This window comes from Gopherus evgoodei, chromosome 22 (assembly GCF_007399415.2).
Source record: "Gopherus evgoodei ecotype Sinaloan lineage chromosome 22, rGopEvg1_v1.p, whole genome shotgun sequence".
Lineage (NCBI taxonomy): Eukaryota > Metazoa > Chordata > Testudines > Testudinidae > Gopherus > Gopherus evgoodei.
The window spans coordinates 9,660,101-9,676,308 of NC_044343.1; the positions used below are offsets into that span (position 1 = coordinate 9,660,101).

Here is a 16,208-nt window from a genome sequence, read left to right on the forward strand (position 1 = left end):
AAATCAATTGGAATATAAATATTGTACTTACATTTCAGTGGATAGTATATAGAGTAGTACAAACAAGTCATTGTCTGTATGAAATTTTAGTTTGTACTGGCTTCGCTAGTGCTTTTAATGTAGCCTGTTGTAAACTAAGCAAGTATCTAGATGTGTTGATGTACTGCCTGGAAGAGCTCTGCCTACCCCCTGGTTGACAACCACTGTTCTAGGCCATTCAGCCACTGTCCCTGGGACAGATGCAGGATTGCCTTCTACCAGACGCCTTCTAGTCTAGCTTTAGGTTAACTTTCCATTTGCCTCTTATGAGGCTTTCACCCCTTGCCTTGGGACACGGCTTCACTGTTTAATAGAAGATTTGGGGCAGGAACTTTTTGTTATGTTTGTCTTCAGCCCCTAGAACAATGGGGCCGTGACCCCTGACCGGGGTTTGCCGCTGCTATTGCAACAAAGTCATCAGCATTATCTCAGAGTCAGAGAGTTCTCCTCAAATGCTCCTTTGTTAATTTCACCTCCTGGTTCCTTGTTCTTGACTCCAAGGACCCCACCAAATAGCTCCTTTCCCGTCCTGCAGGTATGTGTAAGCTGGTGCCGTGACATCTCATCACTTAGCCACGTCACTCTTTCAAGCTTCGGTCGCAACTGAATCCCTCTGATCGTTTCGTGGCTCTTTTCCATACTGGCCCCAGCTTGTCACTGTATTTCTGGTTCTGTGGATGCCAACCCGGCACCCAGCACCCCCCGAGCCATGCAGAGGGGAATGACCATCTCCCTGCTTTGTGATGGAACCCTGCCCCCGATTGCTTTGGTCTGGGTTGTTGCTGTCTCCTGTTGCAGATCTGCATCAACCTTACTGTCCACCATCCCCCTAAGAGGCCTTTTGCTACTTACATCGGTGTTACACGACCGGTAGCGTTTCCGCTCGCCCAGGCAGTACTTCCCTCCAATGGTCGGCCTTCCAACAGAGAACAAGAGGGGAGAGAGAGGGCTAAGTGGGATGGATCACGCCGCTTGGCCACATGGCTGCTACGTTCCTCACCAGCGGTGGCTGGGCGGGGCAGCAAGCCAGGGTACTCCCCGAGGCAAAGGGTTGCATTCGGCGGTGCGAGCAGTTCACCTACCGCGGGCTGTCGCAGTGGCGGATGGATGACGATACGCCTCCCCCGCACGTCCTGCTGCACTCCCCCCAGGAGGACCAGGCTCCCCAGGCACCGTCCACTCCCTCTGGCCGCGTCCCAAAGGGCACGCACTCCCTCTTGTAGCACCACTGGGGAAACACAGAGTGTCAGCGTCCAAGAGCACATGACCCCCTCACAGGGAGCTCCCCGTCCTGCGTCAGCCCAGGGGATGGCCGGGATGGAGCAAGGCGAGACCCATTTCGGGACACTAAGCACGGGGCCTAGTCCGGCCTGTGGAGGTGCAGGGATGGGTTTGACAGGGAGGTCTCCGAGGTGCATTTTAGGGGGTGGCAGGGTGGGCTCTGGAATTTTGTCAGCTCTTTGAAAAGGGAAGAGAGGCCCTATTTCTGCTATTTCCAGAGCATGCGGGGGGGGGGGGGCGGGAGAGGGCAAAAGTGCAGGTATTGGGGCCCAGATTGACCCTCCTGCCATGATCCACTGCTGTTCGTGAGCCTTTGGATTGGCAGCCCCAGGCTGCATCCAGCCTCTGAGGCAGACAGTGGCTATGTATCCGTTCCCCATGCCCAGGGCTAGCTGGCCTGTTCATCTCAGCACTCGCATATTCTGACCAGCAGCAGTGTAGGAAGGAAAGAAATCTGCCCAGCCATATGGGGCAAAGACACTATCAGCGCCAACACCCCAGAGTTATGCCCTTCTTTTCTCTGAATCATGTCTCCCTCCCCAGCTCTGCCGTGGTCTGCCCATAGAGGTGCCAAGGAGCAGCATGGGTAGCACGGCCTGGACCCTGGGGCCAATCCTGAGCAGCAGCAGCTCTTGGTACCAGACACCCCACAGGAACGGATTCCCAGAGAGCAACTATGACAGTCCATTGGAAAATAATCACAGAGAGACAAATCTGGATTACCCAGAAATCTCAGGGCTGCCATGACCCAGAGGGCTGGTAAATCAAGAGAGTAGACAGGAGAAGTCTTTATGCGCCACTTAGAACACAACTGCTGCTCTTTCCCCTTCAGCCTAATCTCTGATAGACAAAACACCTTTGGGGCTTCCTACACCTTGATCCTTATTCCCCCACCAGCCCAAAGGGGAAAAGCCAGTGGAGATGCAAAGGCACAGATCTAGCAAGGTGTGCAAGGTTGGGAGTTGGCCCAGCAAGCAAACCAGAGAGAGGGAGATATCCAAACTCTGGATTACCAGGAACTTTAGCTAACAGGGGTTCTGAAAAAGCAACATTCCCTTGAAGCTTATATCAACCAAAGACCCTCAAAACACTTCATAACCATTAATACATTAAGCCTCACATTCCATCTTATGAGGTTGATCGGTACCATCATCCCCATAATACAGATGGAGAAGCTGAGGCATACTGAGGTGAAGTGACTTGCCCAGGGATATATAGTATGTCTAGGTCAGAGCTGAGAATAGAACCCAGGAGTTCTGGGTGCTCTAACTCCTAGACACATTGCCTCTCTTTAGAAAGCTGCCGATCACTGGTAGAAAAGGGTAAAAAAAAAGAAGAAATTAATAGAAAAAAAATCATCGGTAGAAAATTTTCTTATGGTGTGTGGTGAGCCCTGACCAGCATGGATGCCCAGCTTCTAGATGCTGTTTAATACATTTCAATCTGATTTACAGCTGAGCTGAGCGGACTGTTCGCAAGGAACAACACGCTGATCAATTTCTGCCTCTTTTTCTGCCTGAAACTCTCAAACCTATTAATGATTTGAAATAATTCTTGAATTTCTTTGCAACAAATTCCCCTCTATTGGAAAAACTCACGTCCATTTCATTGTGAATGTTCAGGGCCTGATTCTCCATCATGTACAGCGTGCAAAGGGCAGGTTAGTCATTAACAGCCAGCTTTAGTCACCCACGTCACCCTGGCTGCATGAGGTCCATGGCAATGGAGAACCAGCCCTTCAGTAGTCAAGCTCTGAAATTCACACTGGGTTGGCTAGTCACATGGTGTTGAGTCTTTTCCCCGACTGGGTGGCATGCAGCTAACCAACCCAGCGTGACTGACGACCGTCAATTTCACAGACTGACGTTAGCACTCAGCGAATAGGCTTAAACGTCTCCTCCCTTGAATATTGGCAGTGGAAATTCTGAGGAAACACGGAGGAGGCATGGACACTGCCAAATCACAATTCACTTTCCAAATAAATAGTCATGGCAACAAATGCAACCAAAACTGTCCACGCTTCAGCTGACCAGAAAAAGTGAAGGGTTAATAACACCAAGATTTATCTAGCCCTTTTCATCCATAGATTTCAAAGTGCTTCACAAGCCATTATCCTTGCTTTACAGAAGGGGAAACTGAGGCATAGATAAGTGACTTGCCTGAGGTCACCCAGCAAGCCAGAAGTGGGAACAGAACCAGCGTCTCCTGAGTCTACCCATCACACCACAGGGCCTACCTGCAGCTGGATTTTGGGGCCTCATGGCGGTGGTATAGAGTCTCTCACTTAAGCATAAAATGAATTGAAATTCAATGATGCTTCTTGGTAGATTCCAGCCTTAAATCTCCCAGTCTACTCCCTCCACACTAGGATGCAAGAGGCAGGGGTGGGCACACAGTACTTTCAAATCACTCACCAATGCACAGTAATCATGCTAATCATCAGAAAATTGCTTCGACTACACATTGTCAACTCACGCTGGTGTCCTGGGTTTCCTTACCCCCTTTTCAATGGTATTGGTTTGGCATATGGTCCCCTCAGCAGCTGGTATGCTGTTGGTAATGCAGCGGTTGCTTTTGCTCAAACACCATAACTCGCTGCAGACTTCCTGGAAAGAGATGTGGTTGGTGATGGGGGAGGGGGGCAGGGGGGGAGGAGGAAGAAAAAAGAAACGAACAGAGCCAAGATTAGGAATCACTTGTGCTACAAGCAGCTAGGATTGCAGTAGCAGCACTTTGGTGTCTTTGAGAAGCTCCAGCTGGTCTGGGACATTCTAGTAATGAAAACATTTTCAGTGGGGAAAATAAAAAGACGGGATCATATCTGGAGAGGCGTTTAGCCCTCACAATGCACGCTGAGTTCAGCCCCTCTTGGGGTCTGGGCCGAGGATGCTTCTGGTTCTTTGGACACCACTCATTGTCCATCCAGAGACATGGAAGCAGAGTTTTCAAAGATGGACACCTGCGTTGGAAGCACCAAAGTGGCACTAAGGCAACGAACTGTGCTCCCTGCACATCTGAACTCCATTTTTAACAGACGATGCCTCGCAGAAAAAGTGTCTCCCAGGATTACCCGGTGCATCTGATTCTAACCCAGTGTGTCCAGCCCTTCCCCTCCTCCCAGTCCTTCCCTTCTGGGGTGATGCTCGCGGGAATGTCTCCTTCTGTGGGTCTCAGTTATGAATACGATGGAACAGATCCTGGCCCCTCCTGTCAGCCTCTTGGTGCCAGGTGGATGGAGATCTGCGTTTACAGGGCAACTGGGAATCCCCAAAAGATGTCAAGTTGGTTTCGACGGTTTATGCCACTTTTCTCCTGGCTTCCCCAAACACCACAGGAAGTGCACTGGAGGGGGAGGGTCACAGCACTACCACTGTCCCCAGATGGGGTAACGGTCCTTAAGGGACTGTTCCAGCTGGAAGAATTTAGATCTGCCTTTAGGAGGCTCTCAGTTATGCCAGGTGCTGAACTGGCGCCAGGACTGGAGGAGAGGGAGGCTGGCTTAGAGTCTCCTTCTCTTTCATCAGGTCCTCCCCTGAGTGTATCTCAGCCCTAAAATTCCACTCCTCCTTCGAAGCAGCTCTCTATCCAAGTTCCAGGTTCTCAAGCCCAGTCCCACCAGGACTCCTCATGGGCTCCAGGTGAACAAAGCTCCCCTCGGCTGGGCCTTTTCTCCCATCAGTCCATTTAAAACCCACCCAAAAGTCAGTTCCATCACAGAGACTCTGCAAATCCGTCACAGCTGCTCAATTGGAAAACGCAGAAGCCTCGGAACCTGCTCTGGCCCCCAATCTTCTAAATCCAGACTTCAGCACCCGCAAACCACAACGCAGCACCTGAGGAGGGTGGTTGAGTTGGTTGCCTGATCTCTGTGGTGGCCCTATAGTTATTAGAACAAGCCCATTTGAACTTTTCAGCATTACACAGAAAATGACTCCCTGGGGAGAGGGGGGAGCTAATCTAGGTTTGTGGGTATTAAAAACAAAACAATACTGTAGTTTGTTTTTTTATTATGGTAGAAACACGGCCTGAGATGTGAGAACAGGAGCTAGCCTCAGCGGGGTAGGGCTATCCGATATGCTAGTGGCGAATGAAGGCTTTACGGCGTGGATTGCAAGACCTCTTAAAACACTGCCACCCACCAGCTGAGTTCTTTGCTCTAGCCACTACACGGCATGAACAGAGCAGCAGACCTGCTTAGCAGTGTCCCAGCATACAGGAAGGGGAAGGAGGAAGCAGCACTTGCTGTGGCAGCATAGATTTGCTTTGGTGAGTCTCGCAGTCACCAAGATGACCAGGTGCTGGAAGGAGGTGGGCAGCAGAGGAGTGAAGGCCGCTGGCTGATACAGAGGGAGGATCAAATGGGATACAGGATCTAGGGAAGGTTGCGGTTGGGCCTCCCCCAGAGATGCAGGGACAGTGGGATTCGGAATCCAGTGCCATATGCACCAGAGTCAGGGTCTCTTCGGAGACCCGGGGCTTACAGTATTGAGGACCCAGTGGCACGCACATCATGCTCTCAGGCAGGCCTGGCTGCGATCCGAGTGGAGGCCTTAGCTCTATTCAGCCAAAGCAAGCTATAGCTCTTCAGCACCACAGGCCCAGTGCTCAGGGTTGATGAAACCTCCAGGAATGTGTCCGACCAAAGTTGGCAACTCTACTGGTGCTGCTGATAGAGAACGAGGCAAAACCCTCCCAATCTCTGGCCTCCCCCTCATTCCCAAAGCGGCAAGCGCTGACAGTGCCACGCTCACGCAGGTCACCAGTCTGCAGTCGGGTGACAGGCCATTAATCACGCCTTCCTCTCTTCTCTGAGCGCTTCAGCAGGAAATCCTTTGGCAGCACTCGGAACAGGAGCCGACACCCCATGACGATAAATGAACTGGTTCAGCAAGTGGGTGCCGAAGGGGGCAGGATGTGAACCTGACACTGTGGTGCTGGTCCCGCTGTTACTGGCGCTACCATTCGAGGGGACTAAGGATAAGGAAATACCATGGTATCCTGCAGTAATGACCCAACACCCTACAGAGGCGAGGCATCTCCAAGGGCTGTAAAGGAGTCCGGCACCCAATTCCCACTGAGGGTCAGTGGGATGCAGACAGGCACCTAACTCCCTTAGGCAAATCCCAGCCAATAACATAACTACTGCCCCTGATTAGAGGAAGGAGAAATCATCTCCACTTATTGCCTGTTCGCCTTGCAGAGCCAATACAGGGATAGGAGAGGGTGTCTGCTTCTTCTTCTGCATCAACAGAATTGCTTGATGAGCTTCTACCAGATACATCTGGGCAGCCCATTGAAGGGCAGAGGCTCCACTGGCATCACTGGATATGTCTACACTGCACCCTAAGCCCAGGTTGACTCCAGTTTGATCCCAAGGCCCCCTTTGGTCCCCACACCAATCAGTCTAATTTGGGTCACCCAGCACTTAAGACCTGGCTCCTAGGACCCTGCTAGGGAAATGGATCAGAGCCTGCGTTCCACTGTGACTTGGGTCCAAGCCCTGTCTTTTGCAATGTGGAAGCAGATTGAGCCACAAACCTGAGTTAAGTGGTCTGTGTGATGCAGGATGGACAGGTTAGCACAGCTGGGAGACCCAGGTTTACAATGCAGTGTAGACAGACAACAGAGGGCAGAACTGGAAGACAATCTTTCTGTAAAAAAAACAGAGGAGTCCTTGTGGCACCTTAAAGACTAACAAATTTATCTGGGCTAGAACCCACTTCATTAGATGCATGAAGTAAAAAATACAGGAGCGGGTATAAATACATGAAAGGATGGGGGTGCTTTCCCAAGTGTTAGGTCAGCCAAACGAGATAAATCAATTAACAGCAGGATACCAAGGGAGGAAAAATAACTTTTGAAGTGGCCCATTACAGACAGTTGACAAGAAGGTGATGAAATGGGTTCTAGCCCACCAAAGCTTATGCCCAAATAAATTTGTTAGTCTCTACGGTGCCACAAGGCACATTTTTTTTTGCTGATACAGACTAAGACGGCTACCATTGAAATCTGTCTACAGCACCTTGCTTTCTACACGATGCCTGTCAATAATGTAACTGAGCTCCCAGTGGGGCTGCAAACGTGTCATGTGAGGACATGAGTTTCCTTGCTGGTGATGAGGATCCAGAAGGAAAGAACCCAGCTGCTCTCAGATCTCAGGCTTCAGGGCTGGCAAGGAGAACAGAAATCTTTTCACACCTGAATGGGGCACATTGGATCTAGACTCACAGAGAGATAAATAAACACGGCTCTGATGGACACAATTTGTTACATCCAAATAAATTTGTTAGTAGCTAAGGTGCCACAAGGACTCCTCGTTTTTTTTTTTTTTTTGTTTTTTTTTACCATTTCTACAGTCACTGTTCCGGGCAGAACGTGACCTGAATTCATTAAGGTGAAGAAGACTGTGGAGGTCCTCGGGCATCTGTAGTCTTTGAGTCAATTACTCTAGAATACTGCAGGTATTTGTTTTTCTTTTTTCACTCAAGAAGCATCAACATAAGCTAAAAAGGAGCTGGGAAATGGGCGTGTGAACTTGGAAAACTTCCATTCCACTTTTGCAAGTACAGTAACAATCAGCAAAGCCTCCCTGCTAGTATCAACCCTTGTTCATGGATTCATTTTAAGGCCAGAAGGGGCTGTCAGATTATCTAGTTTGCTCTCCTGTACAACACAGATCATAACATTTCAACCAACCTCAATAATTCATTGAGCCCAGTCACTTGTGTTTGACTAAAGCAGAATCTACAGAAAAGCCTCCTGTCTTGCCTTGAAAACATCAGGATGTGGAGAATCGACCACCTCCCTTGGTAGTTTCTTCCAATGGATAATCACCCTGACTGTTAGCAAGGTGGGCCTTATTTCTAGTTTGAATCTGGCTTTTGCTTCCTGCCACCAGATTTTTGTTCTTTCTTTCTCTGCTAGATTACAGACCCCAGTGAGATCTCCCGATGAGTCCGAGCTGATAGATAATCATCTGTTTTAATCCTGCTAGTCCCACAGAGCTGACACGGCTGCAGGAGGGTGAGCAGGATTCTCCTCTGTCTTGAGCACCAGGTCAAATGACCAGTTAAGTTCTGATTTCAGAATCGTTTCGGTTGCTGATGATGCTAGAAGCAGAGAGAAACCAGCGTGGCCATCGGATCCCCACAATGAGCTGGTGGTGGCTGCCAATGAAAAAGAAACTCACTTTGCCTTGTAAGCAGAGTGAACTGCCGTGGGAGCTGCAGATGGATGCAGAGATGCCATCGGTAGAGAATCGCTCTCTGGGTCATAATTGCAGTAAGTGAAATGCATCCAAGGGGCTCTCTGTGCATTTCTAGAGCAAGTGATAGGTCAAACTCTGATCTCAGTTACACAAGTGTAAATCCAGAGTCACTCCATTGACTTCTGTGGATTTCCTCTGGATTTACACTGATGTAACTGAAATCAAAATCTGGTCTTACTCTCTTTTCTTCCCAGCTGTTTTTCTTTCAGGGACAGGCCTAGTGGCTGATACAATTCACCACCAGAGGAGTCTGGCCTTCCACAGCAGACATTCCCTGGCTTCAGAAGCTTCCCCCTGAGCTGACTGGCTGAGTGTGAAGGAGGCGGAGGGGCATTCTGGGGAAAGGCAATGGCTGCTTTAATGTCCCAAAGTTCTTTCACTGGTGGGACTGTCTCATCTGAGAGAGACTGACCCTCTGTGAAGTGTATCTGTCCGTTTCCTCAGGAAAGAATTGCCACGGGAGGGGTTTCTCCTCCTAATTGCGCCTGTGTGCGAGGGATTTCTCCAGCTGGCTCCCAATAACAATGACGAAAATTACCAGTGTGAACAAACCTCGGCCATCACCCACCAACTGTGGTGTTCCCTAGGCAGCGGATGACTCAGACGAGTGGTTTGCTTCTGCCAGAGCTGAGCGGATGGAAACTGAGCTCAGCTGAGCTTGCCCTTCGCAGATCTGACATGGCCCATTCTGCCCTTTCACAGCAAAGCTAACAGGGAAAGCGCTTTTGTTTCGCGCAAGCCAGCAAAGACTCATGGGAGGTGGAAGAACGGCCCTGATGGCCCAAGCCCTTCACGGCCCAGCCCTCCGCCCCCTCAGAACCGATAGTAAAGCAGGAAGGCTCTCTACCCCGTATTTACACTGGCGAGATTTAACTCCGTACTGGAAACGGCACTGCTCGTCCGCGTCGTAGGCCTGCCCGGGAGCCACCGTTGGGTAGACGAAGTCTTGTTTGGGAGGAGCGTTGTTCAAGCACAGTCCCATGCCTGAGCTGGAAAAGAAACAGAGAATCACAGATGGGAAATCTGTGCAGACAAATGGGGTTATAACCAGCCAGCTGAGAACGATGGGCAAACGGCTACCGGCTTGGAGGTGAGCCTGGGTTACCTCTCCAGATAGCTAGAATCTGCACAACTGGGATGGAAGCCTCAGTGGGACAGGCTTTGTCGAGGTCTCTCAGCACCTCCACCTCCAGACAGAGTCAGGAAGTGCAGAGGCTGTTGGGAAAATGACATGAAACAGGAGGGCAAATGAACCAAACTCTTCTGAACCTCATAAACTGCTCCATCTGAGTTTTCGGCAAGGACCCAAATACTACAGTGATGGCGGCAGTGGAGATACCAGAGACACAGGGATCTAGAGCATCAGACTGGTTCTCCTGCTACGCAGATTGGAGTAGGGGTCAACCTGCAAAGTCTGGATCTGAGTTTCAAGTTTTTCTTGAACTCTAGAGCTGTAGGGTGCTGGGGTTTCAGGTCTATCCATTGTGAAGTCTGGACTGACGAACTCCTGGCCCCCAGGCAGCAGGAAGAGGGTAAGAGAAGGGAAGGGAGTGGGAAGGTTAGTCCTGTGAGCAAAACACAAGGCCAGGGCTCAGGAGAACTGGATTCTGTCCCCAGCGACTTGCTGGCTGACCTTGGAGAAGTCACTTAGGGCAAGGTTTTCAAACATGTTGGCCTAAACTTAGGCAGCTGAATCGATGTTTGGGCCCCTGAGTGTCCGAAGATGCTGAACACACTCAGTGTCTATGGGCTGTGGCCGGGTTTGAGCGTGCTCAGCTCCTCTGGCAGGCTGCTTTCAGTTAGGCACCGAAATATGGACTAAGTTTAGGCACTTGAGTTTGCAAGTGTCGGCTTTAATCTCTCTGGAGGGATTTTCAAAGGTATCCAGGAGAGTGAGGCACCCAACTCCCTGTGACTTTCAGTGGGTGCCTAACTCCCATAGGCCCCTTTGAAAAGTCAGCCCTCTACCTGTAGGCTGGAGATAATTATACTGACCTACCTTACAGGGGCAATTTTGGGATTTACTTAATGTTGATAAAGTGCTCTGAGATCCGCCCTCTGTAAGGGGAAAGGACTTAGACTCTGATTCAACAAAGCACTTATGCATGTCCTTAATTTTCGGTATATAAGTGTGGTTCTGTGGACCGTTGGGTTTGAAGCATCAGCCTATAGGCTGTGTGTCTTGTTGCCCACCCTCTAAGCTACCCACTCGGACAGCTGGCCTATTGGGTATCAGAGCCGATGGAGAATGCATGGTTGGAAGGAGCAGGTCTGAGTGCAGAGCTTCTGCGCTTCTAGTGCCCAGCATCACGTGCCTGGAGTTAGCTGGAGCTCCTCACACAGAAGGAGCCGCATGGCACAAAAATGCTACAATTAACAATGGCTGGAACACTCCTGCTTTTCCCAGCTTGCCCTGTGTGTGCCAGGCCATTGTGGGGACGCCCAAGTTTTACAAGAACTTTGCCTTTCCCTCCCGCACCACGGTCCCTCCTTGCTGCCATGTTCTTTTCTGAAATCAAGTCTCCAGTCATCACTCCCATGGCCTCTGTGGCACAAGAGGACTGTGCAGGTCCTTGCATCTGACTAGGGGTGGATGGAAGGGATGGCCAAGGGGGCTAAAGTCAACTCTCCATCCCCCGCCAACCAGTTGAGACCCTCCAGGGCTCTGTGCCAACAACAGAAACCTCTTTGGTGAGGCCACATTTCTCCAGCACTATGGAAGGAATGCTCTTTGCAATGTTGTGTGTGCAGAGATCAAGGGTCTAAGAGGGAAGGAGTTCGCTGCAGCCAAAGACAAGCTGCCAGGACTGGAATTTCATGGTAAAGCCTCATGTCCCAGCCAAGGGGAGGAAAACTCACGCCCTTGGGGTCCCATCGGAAAGGTCTGTGTTTGTTACAGTCTTTAAAAATTGCAACTGGAGGAGTCTTTGTTTTACACGTTACTCTAGAGGGCTCTGATGCTTGGACCATTCTAAGACTGGACCAGTGGCTGATGACCCCAGTACACTGTTTGCGCCTATCCAGCTTCAGTTTAAAGTCGGCATCATCTTTCTAGCAGAGACCGGGATCCACATCACACCAACAACCCCCCATGACAACTGGTGCTAACCAGCGCCTCCTTGATAGCAGGGGCGGCTCTAGACATTTTGCCGCCCCAAGCATGGAGGGTCCGCTGGTCCCATGGCTTTGGAGGACCTCCTGTAGGCGTGCCTGAGGGAGGTCTGCTGAAGCCGCGGGATCAGCGGACCCTCCACAGGCACGCTGCTGAAGGCACCCTGCCTCCCGCCCTAGCGGAGACCAGCAGAGCGCCCTCAGTGGCTCGCCACCCCAGGCACGCGCTTGGAGTGCTGGTGCCTGGAGCTGCCCCTGCTTGATAGGAAAGCTGAGGACTGCATGGCCACAGAAACAGAGCCTTCATGTCCCTGGGAGTCCTGCTTGAGCAGAACTGCAGTGCATTGCTAGGACGGGGTACGATTTTCAAAAGCACATCAGAGGCTTAGGAGCACATGTCCCATCGATATTCAATGGGACTCAGGGGAGAAAAGTTCAAAGTCACTGAAGGAACTTTGGTGCACAAATCTTGGTGACAGTAACTAAGACTTGTGCACCTAAATCCCAAAAGGTGCTTTTGAAAATCTCTCCCTTGGCTCCTAAGTTGCTTAGCTCAGGGGAGGGCAAACTACAGCCCGCGGGCCGGATCCAGTCCATCAGGGCTTTCAATCCAGCCTGCGGGATTGCCAGCCCCGTGGCGCAGAGGGGCTAAGGCAGGCTCCCTGCCTGCCCTGGCCCTGCGCCGCTCCTGGAAGCAGCTGGCACCACGTCCCTGTAGCCCCTAGGGGAGGAGGGAGCAGAGGGATCCGTGCATGGTCCTTACCTGCAGGCACTGTCCCCCGCAGCTCCCATTGGTTGGGAAGGGGGAACCGCAGCCAATGGGAGCTTCAGGAGTTGTACCCACAGGCGAGGGCAGTGCACGGCGGAGCTGCCTGCCCCACACCACCCCTAGGAGCCACTGCTGGACATGCTGACCACTTCCGGGAGCAGCATGGGGCCAGGGCAGGCAGGGAGCCTGCCTTAACCCCACTGCATGCCACTGCCACCCCGGAGCCACTTGAGGTAAGTGGTGCTGGACAGGAATGCATCCCCCTGACCCCTTCCTGCACCCCACACCCCAACCCCTTGCCCTGAGCCCCCAATCCCCTTGCCCTGAGACCCCAATCCCCTTGCCCTGAGCCCCTTCATGCACCTCACACTCCCTCCTGCATCCCAACCCCCTGCCCTGAGCCCCCTCCTGCACCCCAACCCCTTGCCCTGAGCCCCTTCATGCACCCGCACTCCGTCACGCACCCTACCCCCCCTGCCCCATCCTTACATTCCTGGCCCTGCATACAATTTCCCCACCCAGCTGTGGCCCTCAGGCCAAAAAGTTTGTCCACTCCTGCCTTAGCTACTTCTGAAAATCCCCACCCGCAGCGTATGGGGGAAGCTGGTTGCGCTGCTGCCCATGCTGTGTGGATAAAGAGAGGAGCTGCATCTCCTCGGCACCCTTTCTCAACATGCAACGCCTCTCCACACTTCCCAGCTCAACCAAAATCCTTTGGAAGGTCTCAAAAAGCTGGTGGTTCGTTTGGGAAATTCCTGCTAGTTGTGGGGCTCTATGGAAAGGTCTGGATGCTGCAGGGCCAGGTAAGTTGGGAGGGTTAGTGGCATTAGCAGAGGATAATGCGAACCACAGACAAATATACAGAGAGAAGGAGAAATGCCTTGTTGGCTGGGAAAGGGCTGAATATTGGGAGCCAGAGAATAGAATGCAAATGGGGCAGGAGCATGTGGGGTAATTTATGAGAATGGGCAGGGGAAGCCAAGGAAATTGCTGACAGAGGCTGGAGAAGTCTCTGCGCCTGGGGGAAAAGGGTGGGTGGGGATGGCCAAGGTTTCTTACTCCAGGAAGCTGGTGATATAATCCCGGCTGCAGGTCGACCATACGAAGGGGTTGGTCTTCATGGTGATGTGAGCAGCCATGAGCTTGGCCGTTTCCTGCCCGCGGGAGCCGCAGCTGTTGCCGACTCCATCATGGTTCATGCCGAATCTGGAAAAGGTCACAACAACAACGACAAAGACGCGAGCTGCGGTTACGAGCAGCTGATGTCCCTCCAGCGTGTCTGGGCACAGACCCACAGGAAGCTGGACGATGCCGAGGTGGCCAGGCTCCTCGGCTAGGGGAAGCCAGTAAGGGATGCTGGGCCAATGGAAGATGCCCTGGGAGGTGGGGACTTTAGAGTGCAACCCGTCAGCTTTTCCTGCTCCTCCTGGGTACGCCCTCTTCTCCGGGCCTCCCATCACTTCCAGTTTCTCATCCCTCCCTCAGGCGGGGGAATAAGAGTGGGAAAGCATGGAAGAACAGCGAGGATCTGACCACACGGCTGAGTGGGGAAGACGGCGCTGGTGGCAGAGAAGATTTGGGAGGTTGTAGGGAGCTGTGTTCTGGCATTCACTGGGAGGTAGAGGATCTGGGAGGAGGGAGATGGACCGGGGAGGAGTTTACTCAGCTCTAGTCTCTGAGTTCCATATCCTGTTAACTGTTTCAGGACCGTGTAGACTGTTCTTATATTGTTTCTTTCCCCTGCTTCACTAGCCTTACTTTCTAACCAGTTTGGCTTATCTTTTTTGGCACTGTTTCTTTACTGCTTTGTCAAGGAGGAACACGAAAATAGATGGGTGGAACACTTCAAAGAAGTGCTAAACCAACCAGAACCAGTTACAAGACTGGAATCTAACAATGATAAACCATTAGACCTAGATATAGATGTATCAGAGGTAAAAAATCGAAGAAGTAAAAAAAGCATTGCTGGAGCTAATAAACAACAAGGCACCTGGTTTGGATGGCGTTCATCCTGAGATGCTTAAATATGGAGGCGAAGACACAGAACAAGTCATCTGTTCGCTCTGCAGCAAAATATGGATGGAGGAGAAAGTGCCAGAAGAATGGACCCTTGCTATCATAATTAAGTTACCAAAGAAAGGTGAGGGGAGCAACACTTCTATCTGTCACAGGAAAAGTATTAGCAGTAGTTCTCCTGGACAGAATGAAAGGAAAGATGGATACCATCCTGCGTGAACAACAATCTGGATTTAGAAAAGGGAGATCATGCACAGGTGCTATTTTCACCCTGAGATGGATTATTGAGAACACAATTGAATTTCAAGGCAGTCATGCCATCGATTCTGTGAACTTTCAAAAGGCATTCGATAGTGTAAACAGAGAAACAATGTGGAAAATTGTGGAACAATATGGAATTCCAACAAAATTAATTAACATGATGAAGGCATTCTACGCCAACTCAAAGTGCTGCCTTAATATGGAAAAGGAATTGGCAGAACAAGAAGCAATGGTCTCAAGTTGCAGAGAGGGAGGTTTAGGTTGGATATTAGGAAAAACTTTTTCACTTGGAGGGTGGTGAAGCACCGGAATGGGTTCTCTAGGAAGGTGGTGGAATCTCCTTCCTTAGAGGTTTTTAAGGTCAGGCTTGACAAAGCCCTGGCTGGGATGATTTAACTGGGGATTGGTCCTGCTTTGAGTGAGGGAGGGCACTGGAGGACCACCTGAGGTCCTTTCCAGCCCTGATATTCTATGATTAAGCCATTCAGCATCAAGACAGGTGTAAGGCAGGGGTGCGTCCTGTCTCCTTTTTTGTTAATGTTAGCAATCGACTATGGATTAAAACAATGTGACAGTGATACATATGCCTAAAATGGAACAATTCAAGGATATTTGATCTAGACTGTGCTGACGACATCGCTCTCGTCAGTAAAGATGCCAACGGACTACAAAAATGTACAAATCAAGTAAAAGAAGCCCTGGAGAAGATAGGTTTGAGATACAATGCAAAGAAAGGCAAAGTCATGTTAACAGGGACTATAGGGACAGAAGTCAAAATTGAAGAAGAGAAACTGGAGAAGGTGGACAATTTTATGTATCTTGGAAGCACCACCAGCCAAGAGGGTACTAGTTCTGAGGAAATAATAAATGTATGTCTACGCTACCCACCAGATCGGCGGGCAGCGATCAATCTAGTGAGGGTCTATTTATCGCGTCTAGTCTAGACTCGATAAATTGACCCCTGAGTGCTCTTCCATTGACTCCTGTACTCCAGTGCTGCGAGAGGCGGGGCGGCTCCAGGCACCAGCACGCCAAGCGTGTGCTTGGGGCGGCAAGCCACTGGGGGAGCTCTGTTGGTCACTGTGAGGGCGGCAGGCAGGCTGCCTTTGGCGGCATGCCTAGGGAGGGTCCGCTGGTCCCGCGGTTTCAGTGGACCTCCTGCAGGCACACCTGTGGGAGGTCCGCCGAAGCCGTGGGACCAGTGGACACTCTGCAGGCAACTGCCGAAGGCAGCCTGCCTGCCATGCTTGGGGCGGCAAAATGCCTAGAGCTGCCCCTGCCAAGAGGCGCAGGCAGAGTCAATGGGGGAGTGGCAGTAGTCGACTCACCGTGGTGAAGACACCACGGTAAGTCGATCTAAGTATGTCGACTTTAGCTACGTTATTCACGTAGCTGAAGTTGCATAATTTAGATCGAATCCCCCCCCAGGTGTAGACCAGGGCCAAGAAGAAGAATCAGGAAGGC

At 51.1% G+C, this 16,208-nt stretch overlaps 1 protein-coding gene across 1 annotated transcript in view; it reads right to left on the reverse strand.

Moving 5' to 3' along the window:
- ADAMTS10 (ADAM metallopeptidase with thrombospondin type 1 motif 10) overlaps positions 1-16,208 on the reverse strand; it is a 91,274-nt gene that overhangs the window by 31,264 nt on the left and 43,802 nt on the right. Inside the window, exons 10-14 of the mRNA XM_030540804.1 lie at positions 13,527-13,673; positions 9,435-9,576; positions 3,819-3,926; positions 1,122-1,267; positions 892-955 (exon numbers count right to left, since the gene is read on the reverse strand). Of these exons, the coding sequence (XP_030396664.1) occupies positions 892-955; positions 1,122-1,267; positions 3,819-3,926; positions 9,435-9,576; positions 13,527-13,673 (607 nt within the window). The remainder of the gene's footprint in view (positions 1-891; positions 956-1,121; positions 1,268-3,818; positions 3,927-9,434; positions 9,577-13,526; positions 13,674-16,208) is intronic.